Source organism: Atta colombica, unplaced genomic scaffold, assembly GCF_001594045.1.
Source record: "Atta colombica isolate Treedump-2 unplaced genomic scaffold, Acol1.0 scaffold295, whole genome shotgun sequence".
NCBI lineage: Eukaryota > Metazoa > Arthropoda > Insecta > Hymenoptera > Formicidae > Atta > Atta colombica.
In genome coordinates this window covers 264,788-276,753 of record NW_017259398.1, presented here as the reverse complement: position 1 = coordinate 276,753, position 11,966 = coordinate 264,788, and the positions used below count along the sequence as shown (strand labels likewise).

At 36.8% G+C, this 11,966-nt stretch overlaps 1 protein-coding gene across 4 annotated transcripts in view; it reads left to right on the top strand.

Moving 5' to 3' along the window:
* The window catches only part of LOC108690157, a 19,671-nt gene that overhangs the window by 1,096 nt on the left and 6,609 nt on the right, over positions 1-11,966 (top strand). For 2 of the 4 annotated variants that reach the window (XM_018197314.1, XM_018197312.1), the window contains exons 2-3: positions 6,322-6,579; positions 11,070-11,175. In XM_018197314.1, the coding sequence (XP_018052803.1) occupies positions 11,100-11,175 (76 nt within the window). In that variant the 5' untranslated portion in view covers positions 6,322-6,579; positions 11,070-11,099. Of the gene's footprint in view, positions 1-6,321; positions 6,580-7,209; positions 7,405-10,084; positions 10,468-11,069; positions 11,176-11,966 lie in introns of those variants that run through there. The other 2 variants (XM_018197316.1, XM_018197313.1) reach the window with 2 other exon arrangements.

Genomic DNA, 11,966 nt, shown 5'->3' with positions numbered 1-11,966 from the left:
ACCCAATATATATATATATATAGAGAGAGAGAGAGAGAGGGGGGGGGGGGGAAGGATTTTGGATATACTGTACCAAAATTAATTTGATGAAACCATAGAATTTACATGTATTCTCAATTTTTCAAAGTTTTCGAAGAAAAGACAAAATTTGCTATGAACGATAATTCTATCCATGACGATAAATTTTATTTGCAAATATAGGGATCGCAAAATTATTTGCAGGTATAATACGAATATTTATTTTTTTATACTTGCTACAAAAATTATTTGCTACAAATGTAAAGTATCTATCAAATATGCAAATTTGTTTGCTATAAACAGCAAATAAATTTGATAATTCAAATTTTTGCAAACTGTTTGCGTTTTTATAATAAAATTATTATTTTTCTTCGTGATATATCAATAGCTGCGTTCAGCAGAAAAAGCAACTTAGCAGATGTTGCAATATTTTTTAATATGATTGATTTATACACTTACAATTAGATATAATGAAAAACCAAGACTAATCACCTTAAAGAATTTTACAACAGTTGCAAAATTGCTTTTTTCTGCTAAACGCAGCAATAATATGTATCCGATGTATGTTATTGATTTATGTATTTATTGATATTTATTGATATACATAAAAACTGCAAGAGACAAAAATCATTTATTTTCTTCTCATAAAGTTCTGAGAATTTTTTCAGAATTTTTTCAGAATACCGTATTTTCTCATATTGGTAAAAATAAGAAAATGCAATACTAAAAATTGATAAAAAATCCTGAAAAAATTTTTAGAGTTCTCTTGCAGCTTTTCTATAAAGTTGATAATATTTGAGTAAAAATTATTCAAGATCAATATTTGGCAATTTTTAGTAATTAATATCTTAACTATTGCGAAAAATTGCAAAATAGTAAAGGACTTTTCAACTCAGTTCGATTCACTCTACTTATTCATGATAAGTGACGAAATATGTTAAAATACTCTATATATCTCATGATATATATCGTACATAATTTCATAAAACTGACGATTTAAATTGAATAATTACAACACTGTGCATTATTGATTTTACACGTTCTTCCCAATAATAATTAATTTAGAATATTTTTTCACTTCATTTATTATTATTTCTGGATCTTCGTAATTGGTAATTTTATCGGCTTTATATCACATAATAAAATTATATTATAATTTTTTCAAATAATGACTGAAGTAATTGGTGAAAATACTGTTCTGATGACGATGTCCTTTTATCTATACATCTTATATATACATCTTATATTTTTTATTTATTTATATGTTTATTTTTCTATAATAGAATATATTGCCTATAAAAAAATGTTTAATAGTTTTTTGGAAACAATAAAGATTATGACACTAATTCTAGGTTTACTTTCTAAGATATAAAAATTTTATAAATAATTATTAAAATAATTATAAATAAACATTTGGATATATATTCGATATATATCGAATATTTTTATATAAATATTTTTATATAAATATTATATCTCGAACTCTGAAATTTCTTTATATAAAAATAAAGAATGCAATATAGTGTAACAGAATATCTCCAGATCGTTTACCATAACATCTTAAAATCAGAACACTGACACCGTTTACATTCTCTCTTCCATCTTAGAAAATACCATCACTTGAGAATAGAACTTTTCAAAAGTCATCGAAGAAACATCGACGACGTTTGAACAGTTTTGCTATCAAAAGACCTAATAATTACAATCTTCCTTTTATCTAAATAAATATTTAACTACATACAAAATCTTAATATTAATAATCAAAATTTCGTTATTTGTTTGACTATTCGTTGTTAAACAAATTTTCGTTTTAAGTGTTTCCTCATTTATTTTGAAAATTAAAATAAGCTTCGTCTACTTTACGAAAATTAAGATAAGGTTTTCGGGAAAAACTAACTATTTACGAGATAACCGCAACAAGCTTTAATAGTATATCCGCACGAGTATATCAATACTTATTTATCGTGTTTCTTGTTATAACACCGTCAAATGTCAATCATTCAATAATTTCATTTACGAAAAATAAATATTAATTTTTTAAAATTATAAATTTCAAGTAAAATATTTCAATATACACATTTTTTTCAATACGTTATTTTGAATTTGCTATTTGAAAACGCGTCACAGCCTTTTTATTATTATTGTAAAATGGTAAATAATTTTTAGAGAAAAAGTAAGAAGAATGTAACTACGAAGATGACAAGACGGAAAGCATTGCATTGTTGCGAATGAAAACAGACATGAATGAAGAAATAAGTCCACCATTTTACATACTATAATTTGCACAGAAATTGTATTTAACCGTTTTATGATTTTTATTAAATTTGCGTTAATTTATCGACATGTATACACTGAGGATGACCTGACAAATAGGTCGAAACGTATGTGTTTTTAAGAATCTAAATATACGAAAAATTTGGCTTTTAGCCCTCCTGTTATGCATTTTGTTAAATAATTTTTAATTTATAATAATATAATAATTTATAATAATTTTTATTTTAGATTGAAAGCTTCTTACGCGCGCGACGTCACTGTTAATCCTAAACCTAAACTCGTGAACCACCGGTAAAAGTATAACGGCGATTGAATTACGCCTGTTAAACACAGATATGGTGAAATCGTGAGAAACAGTGCGCCTTCGTCACGTTTACTGTAACTTATACGTTGCTTTGAAGGATTATAGATACAAAAGATATTAAATATTTCAGCAGCTTAAGAATGTATATGTCACATCTCAAAACATTAACAAAAATATAAACATTTCATTGATTGTTCTAATATGTTACGTCTCTGAGTGTCTATGTAAAATTTGAGTATATTTCTAGCTTATTAGTTTAAAAGTTATTTAATTTTTTTGTTATTATTGTATGTCTTATTGTAAAATCGCGTTTTATAATATTTATTTGCAAATTTTGATGAGGTCGTAACATTACGAATTAAATCAAATTTATTTATATACATATACTAATAAAATTCTAATAAATATTCGTGTAAAAATTTATTTGAATCTACTTTTTCACTTAAAAATTACTTACCTAAAACTCAAACAAAATATAGTCATTTTGCTGCCATTATAGGCTATATTATTTGTTGTTTTTGCAATTGATTACAGAGTGTATTTATGACAAAAATTTGTTGGCTAATATTAGTCGATATTAGTTTTTTAACTGATTTTTTTTATTGGATGTTTTTACTGATACTGTATAGCCAAAATGTTTAGACGTGATTGTAGATAAATTCGCTGCACTCTCATTTTTGACAAAAAAAAAAGACAAACTGACACGACCAACTTCACCGCGATTGTGCGATTAGTTGCACGGATGCAAGTATCGTTTCTGTGACAAGGAAGCGTTGTGTTGCAACTGACTGTCACAATCGCGATGTAGAAAGAAAACAATTTTTTTTTTATGCAAACGCAAATGATTATAAATGCAAAAGGTCAACTATAAAAACGACTGCGACCTCGATACACCGCGATTGAAATTAAAATAGGTTTCGATACAAGAATTAGGTAAGTCAATAATTTAAAAAATCCACCCTAAATATGGATTTGTATTTGAATTAGATTTCAGAAGAGTTTATTTTCAATCTATTTGAAATTCATTGCTAAGAAACACGTGGCGCCTTATAATGTATGCCCGCAAGCATATTTTAGATACTTTAAATATCCACACTCTTTCAGAAGAATGAAAAATGTAGAAATAAGCTCCTGAGTTATAGTACTGCCTCCTTCTTGCACTGATTCTTTCAATTCCTTTCTTTATACATGGTCTGTGACCTAGAAAAGTTCCCATGCAACATAAAAGATTACAATCCGCTATAGATAAAAAAACATCACCTGACATTTTCTGATAAGTTTTTGGATACTTTTATTAATGAGTCTTTATATGTCGTTTGTAGAGAAATAGCTAATCTTATGTACTTGTATAAATGAAGGTAATTGACGTTCGATATACTTTTTTTCTTGTGATTATTATGAAAAATATATCAACAGGAATTATTAATTATTATAAAATTTGTATTATGAGATTTGTGAGAGGGTGACGACATGCCCTCGATAATATTGTGATTCCGAGAATCTCTATTTTCCCGTTACGACAAAAACCCATTTTGCATATGAAGATGCACTCTTACTCAACGATTTTATTATTACTTTTATTACGGCATTGATTTTGCGTGTAAACTTGGCAACGCTGTGTACCGTCGAAGCGCAGAGTAACGATTTCAACAGTTAAAAACGAAGAAGACGGGAACCCGAAAAATTGATTTAAAGTAATGCTCACCCTCGCACATGCAAAAACGCATCATTTCGCAAGTTGCCTGCAAACTCGCTAGGAAACGTGGAGCTCTACACGAGATTTTCGAGAACAAAGAAATTTCTCCGAATGTAAAACTTACGAATACACGTTTTGCAGAAAATGTAACTGTTCAGTTACTATTATAATTAATTAATTTAATTAATTGTCAATTTATGTATCTGTTACATATTTTATCACATAATTAAAAAATATTCAAATAGCTTTTCAAGAAACCGTTATATTTCCGTTAAACGATGAGAATTTAAGGATGAAAGGATGTGCATAGTGCTACACGTTTCCTCTTGGCATCATGGCATTGTACCGTTACGTAGCTAATCTCTTCCCCGTTGGATATTGTCTTGTTGCGATAAGATGACCAGAAAGACGGGTTGGGTTTTGTTTATTTTAACACTTTCATTTTTGCCTTTAAAAGTAATTAAGATAAAACGCATCTCTCTTCGTACGGAGATATATGCTACTATGTTAAAATAATGGCGTATTCTTTGGCCGACTTGAGGTCGATTTTTCCTCTGCCGGCTGTCGAGACGGGTCAACATCTTTCGCAGTTCGCTTATCCTAAAACGACTTTGACCAAACTCTGATTAATTCGTCCATTATTATTAAATACCTTTTTATTAATGCGAATAACATTAATAATTGATAATTTTTTTTATTTAATATAGAAAGAAATAAATTGAATCGTAAAGAAGAAAATATAAATTAAAAATTTTATTATTAATTACAATATATGTATAATATTAAATTATAATATTATATTAATTATATTAAATTAAAGATTAGATTATTATTAGATAAATAAAAAATTTTGTTTTAAGCCGATTAAATTAATCAGAATTTGATTCGGAAGTAGCCCATGATTTTTATATCCCCAAGCTTTTAATTCGAATTCTATTAAGTCTTTACAATTTATTAAGGAATTTGGACCGGAATTTACAATCAATTCTTATTTTAAGACGGTCTTATTTTAAGACAGTCTTAATGCCTTAAGATGCTAATACGGCTCTTTGTCTCTGATTGGCTTACGACATCTTAAGATTGTACTTAAGATCGTCTCAAATATAAAAATTGATTATGAATATCAGCCATAGTATATCAGAAACTTATATTTAAGATCGTTTTAAGTACAGTTTTAAGATGAACTGATCACGAGGGCTGCATTAACATTATAAGATTACTCAAGACAATCTTAAAATAAGAATAGAATTCTTCACTATGAATTCTTCACAGAGTCCTATTAGCATCTTAGGATATTACATAAGATGGTCTTAAAATAAGAATGGATTATGTGAAGACCGATCCATATTCCTCAAACTTTAAGAACATTACTATGAATATCACCGTGTCATGTTTGTCATACTTTATGGAATTTGATGAAAATGTTGTTGCTTTCGAGCTAATTATATCGGAACCCGAACATTTTTATGGAGGAAATGTCGATATTAATTCGGTCGAGGAGATTGGAGTATCCCATTCTATTCGTTTAACATTTCATACGAAAGATTCGAGGAAATTCAGGAGTGAAGCGATACAGGAGTCGCGCAACGGACCTATTCGACAACGATCTTTCCTAGGAGCCGTTGCTCTCTCTCCTCTATCTTCTCTTCAACACGATATTTCTCATATAAAAAGAAAAGGAGCGCGCAGATGCACGCTCCGAAGGTTTATTCAGACTGATTCGTGTAGGCCACGCACGGCCGATTATTCGACTAATCAAACTCGGCGTGAGGGATGCCATATTGTTTCGTTCGTCGCGTTGGTTGCGCGTGATTGGTCGATTTTTCTGATATATATGTACATATATATATTTAATATGCAAGTCTCATCTGGATAGACCTTTAACGATATGAGGTGCGACAGGGCAAGAGACCTCCGAAGAATCGCCACTCGCTACGGCCCTGATCGTAACTTTTTTAACGCTTCCCCCGTCGCGCCTGCCCTCTAGTGTGCCAATTATCAACGATGAATGTGTGTTCCCTATTTACAGGTTTGTGAATAAACCGCGTGCAACCCCGTGCCCCCCACGAGCAATCGGAGTATCCATTGTACTTGTACCGCTACTGCAGCCGATACAGCACTGCACGCGACAGCCATCGACGACGTCGCCGATCGCCCGTCACCGATGAGGATCGCGACGACAATGTCGCGTCGACCGACGCTCGCGTAGACAACCCTCGTCGTTGTCGTCCTCACCGTGGTCGCCGCTGTCGTTTGTCATCTTCATCTTCTCGCTCTTCGTCTCTAGGTACGTATACATCATTTGAGCGCATTGTAGCCCCGACCGGGAGAATTAATTGGGACTAACAACGGCGACTGAGAATCTCTAAATGATATCATGTGGTGGACAGACAGAGAGGGAGATACGCGATCGTACGAGAGTAAGAGTTGGAAGGAGAGCTTGGAAAAATTAACCTCAACTCCTCCACTCGAGAGAGGGAAGCTGCTTGTCGGTTGTTGCAGCTTGCGACCCGCGCGCGTTACCTGTACCTGCTGCACTCTCTCGTACACCCGATTACTCGAAGCGAATGAAACGTACGAAGACGCACGATTCGAAATAGTTGGATAGTTGAAGTGAGGGAGGAAAAAAAAAGCGCGGAGAACGGCATGAATGGAAGACGCGATCGCCTCGACCGCGTCGCTCGTCGTTACGCGCGTGCCGAGTAACGCACGGTCGCGTCGTCGTGGACGAGCTTTTACGTTCCGACCGAACACGGTGTCATCCGTGTGCGTGCGTGCGTACGGCGTGCGTGCGCGCGCGTGTGTGTGTGTGTGTCTGTCTCCCTCCGTCTGTCTCTCACACTCCCGTCGGCACCGTCGGTTCGCCCGCCCGTCTATCCGTCTATCCGTCCGTCCGTCCGTCTGTGCTTCTGCGCTCTCAAGCGCGCGTCGTCGCGTCCTCGGCGGCGCGTCGAGTCGAGTGTGCATCGCGCAGAAGAATTCTATCTTCTTCACGGCCGTAAATCTCTCTCGAGTTGGTGCGCGCGCGCGCGCGCGCGTCAAGCAGGACGAGCCCGTCGTCGAGGATAAACGAGGAGTTTGGGAACCGGGGTGGAAGGAGCTTCTGAATACGGTAATAAACACCTGGATGGGAATCGCCGCGCCTCGGCCTCGTCTCGCCCCGCGCGCTTCGGAAAACCGTTCTCGGGCTCTCGTTCTCGTGCCATATACCTTTTGCACTCTGTAATACCCCAGGATCGCAGCGGCTGTGTCGCGCGTGAGCGAGGAAGTAAAGGATAAGGGGGGAAAAAAAAGAAGAGATACAAAGTGTAGAAGAGCATAAGGAACGCGTGTGACGTGACGTGACGTGACGTGACATCTTGGTGCAAGTCGTAGGAATAGCGGCGTCTCGTGACGCCGGGAGGGGATCTCACGAGAGCACAAGTCGGAACGGGGCCGTCGGGCTAGCGAAAACGTGCGCGTTTCACGTCGGTAAGCGCGGGAGTGACTGTGGAAAGCAGGACAGAAAACGACATCCACGAGTTCCGTTGAAGAGAAGAGTTCCGATCGTCTCCGCAAATCTCGGCGAATCGGCCGGGCCGGCGATCTGTCAAACCGATTGATGTTGATTTTCTCCCTTTATCTTTATCCCTGTAATCACACTATAAATTCCCGATTCTCATTCTTCTTCCATTCCATGGATTTCAGATTTGATTAAGCCTCAGTCCCACGCGTAAAAATTACTTAAGGAGATGAACTTCCAAGGGAAGAAAGTCCAACGATTCCGACTTAATTCGATTCAACGTTGCCGACTGAAAATAGAGTGACTTTTATTCGCGACTCGGCAATCAGAAGTAGCCGGTGCTTTGCTATGATTGGTTGAATGATAATCGGGAATTACGAATCAGAGTCTATAGTGTGATTACGGCTTTAAGTCTAAAGCCTAATGCACAATTAAGAATAATACAGGTAAGACAGTAGGAACAGGGAATAATAAATTTCAACCTATCAGAAATGATATTCTGGGAGCTTATTAGGGTTCTTAAAAAATTACGAAGTAAATAAATTTACTAGACTATTCATAACTTCATTGTCAATACTTAGGATATGCAACGCGATGTTGCAAGTGCTTTGAAGCATTTTTTAATTGATCAGTTTATAAAATTCTTCTAATTGGTCCATCAAATGCTTCAAAGCATTTATAGCAAGACTTTGACCACAGCCTTAATCAATACTTATTTGCTCACTTTTGTAATTTTCTCATTCATTTCAGGAACTGTAACTAACTCCTTGGTTTTTGATAAGTTGAATTCTTAAAGGCTTCGCACAATAAAAGGGACAAAGAACAGAGAACAGAGAACAAAAATTTCAACCTATCAGAAATCATGTATTGTGGAATACACAGTTTCTGATAGATTGAAATTCTTATTCTCTGTTCCTTGTTCCTTTTATTGTGCGGAACCCCTTATTCTTTATTCCTATTGCCTGTACTTTTTGATTGTGCATTAGACTTAATCATAGCGTTTTTCAACAAGGATACAAGGGACATTTTGCAGCATGAATACAGTGTAACACATTGAATCATTTCGTTCTTCTTTAATGCTAATAACAAGGATATAATGACTCACTGTACTATACTTTTGGAAAGCTCCCAGTGTAACATAGTGAATTATCACATACTTGTTGTTTGTCAACGTTACAGGATGAGGTTCACTGTGTTACACTGTACTTTGCTGGAAAACGCCCAAAGGTAATAATTTCAATCCCCATTAAAAATCGTGAATATGTAAAAGAATACACTATTTCTCATAGGTTGAAATTTATTAAGCCTAAAGGTGTACTTCCCTATGATAGTTGGAATTTCGAAAAAGTCATACGATCAATCAGAATCATTAAAGTTTAGCACGTTAAACAGACGAACGATTCTGATTGGTTGTATTCCTTTTTCGAAATTCTGATTCGTGAGAAAGCATTCTAAATGAGTATATTCAGGATACGTTTCGTTTTCACGTTTACACGCTATACACATCATATTATCCTTGTTTATCAAATATTAAACAAGAATAAATGATACAAGCACTGTGAGTACAAAACGGAACGCATTCTCTATATTACAATTGCTCGCTTAGTGAGCTCGTGTACTTGTTTCGTCTAATACCCGTATTCATAGTCAGGCCTTATTAGTATATTGAGGGCTTTCTTAAATTTATCTTCAGATACTCTATGAATTATTTCATTGGTTACTGAACACTTAAGTACAAGAGACTAATACGGGCATATATTTTTGAATTTAATGAAATATGCTAATCAGATGCAAGAGCTCAGTAAGCGATTGTAATATTGAATGCATTGAAAAGCACAGACAATAGGAACAAGAATGACAAATTTCAACCTATCAAAAATCGTGCATTCTAGTATACACAATTTCTGATACATTGCAATCTCTTGTATTCTTATTTCCTGTTCCTCTATTGCTTGTTATTTTCAATTGTGATCTCAGGCTTTATAACCTCTACATCGACGCCATCCCGGTCGGCAGCCGAGGTTTCCTCTCTCTCTCCCTCCCCTCTCTCTTTCTTTCTCTCTCGGCGGGAGATGAGTTGAGCCGTTGCGCGGGTTCCTTCGCTTTCCTGTCCCGGAATCCCTTCCCCACCTCCTTACGACGCCGGGGTACATCGCGAGAAGTTCGTGATGTGAACGTCACGCTCGTAGATGAGAGGCGGTAACGTGAATCGTACCTCTTCTGACGATTCATTCGCCAAATTCGCTGAACGTCGTCGTTCACAGACGTATATCCTCGGAAAAATTGGCGCGGTTGATTTCTTGTCTCATCATAATCCTTGCCTTCGTCCTCGTTGTAGTGTCTAACGTATAATGCCTCGTCGGAAAGTTGCGCGCGCGCAGCCGCGGTACACGGATACTTTCTGTATACGTGCAAGCTCTCTTTCTGGGTGTAGGTGTAGAGGAGGTTGGTAGGTTGCGAAGGTTGAGAGAGGAGAGGAGAAAAGAGAGAGAAAGAGACAGAGTGAGTGTGATGCGGCGCGCACGGAGGATCGGGATCGACGACTAACAAACTGGCTGCATGGTTTGATGGAATGACTGACTGGCACTCGCAGACGCTAGCGGTGGTTAGCGAATGCAGGTTGATGCAGATGACTACCTGCGCTAGCTGGCAGACGACGCTAACTGTTCTTGCGTGAGTTGGAGTCGCCTGAACTAGGAGTCGCGGATATCTATTCGTGTATCGGTCCGTCTGTCCGTCCGTCCATCCATCCATTCGTTCGTCCGTCCGTCCGTCCGTCCGTCCATCCATCTGTCTGTGCGTCTGTTCGTCGGTCGTCGCGTGTGCGCGCGTGCAAGCGGATCGCGTACTCGTTCACGCACGCCAAGTGAAGACAGAACGTTTGAACTCGAGACGACGCCGTCATCATCGCCGTCGCCATCGCTGCCACCGTTGCTGCCGCGATAGCATTCGAAACGCCCCAGGTGCAGCATACCCGCGCGGCCGTGCGTGTGCTCGCGCGCGCACACATACATACACGACATCGGATACCCCCTCGAGCTCAGACGGAAGTTTGTTGGTTATGGGAGCGAGAGCGGACGCAAGTGCGGAATTCGCAGCGCCATTTTGAAAAATTCGGACTCGCTAAAAATTTCCTTCTCTTCCCTCGCACCTCCGCCAAGTCTTCTTCGCCATCCCCGAGGTGGTGAACGTGCGGCCGTGGTGCGCTTCGTCTCGTCCTCCTTGCCTTCTCCGCGTCTTACCGATTGTCATCAGTGGTGTGTCGTTAATTGTAGATCGACCGCGCGGCGGACCACGGTGGACTCATGGAAGGCACGCTGGAGGAGCTTGCCTCTAAGGACGCTTCTCAGTCACAAGATAGTTCCGACAAGCATTTGAAAGGTGAGTACTGACTCCTGTTCCACATTTCTAACGCTCGGTAAAATTTAACTTTCACAGTTTGTGTCCAGATCCTCTGGATTGATCCTTTTGGATCTGTAGATCACAGAACTTTGTCACAATGTCATTGTATGACCGGATTAAATTGCATACCAAGTTGCATAGTGTACTTTTGCTAGCACATGGCTGTCTGCCTGAAAGAGATTTTTGATTAAGTTAGTATCGGGCACTCTAATTGTAAGACGAGGTTTCTGAAAGCAAGCATCACTTACAGCAGATATTGTACATATTTTAATAAGATCACAAATATAAAAGAATATGAAATAAAAAAAAGTTGAGAGAGAGAGAGAGAGAGAGAGAGAGAACACAAGATTTCATATTCTTTCTGCATGTAATATAAACAAAGTATGCAAGTCTAAATTGTAATTTATAAAGGTGTTACATATTTCACTGAGAAATCTTGGAACTGATAAGACAGCAATAACAATTGTTATCTAATTTATTTATTACTGATCATAGCTTGGTCGTAATTATATGTAATAATTACATATATTACATACATTATTTTACCTAAAGATTACCATCCATTAATGTAACTTGAAAGCTTTTAGAAAAATGCTTTGGAAAAATTATATTCTTATGCATATAACCATATTTCATAACTACGTCATAATATCTACGTCTAGAATATATTCGCTGCAAATACGATAAATCTTGTTTGTATCAATTTTTTCAGCTTTACATTAAATTAAAATAAAATAAGTTTATCACAGAAACATTAATGATATGTTAAG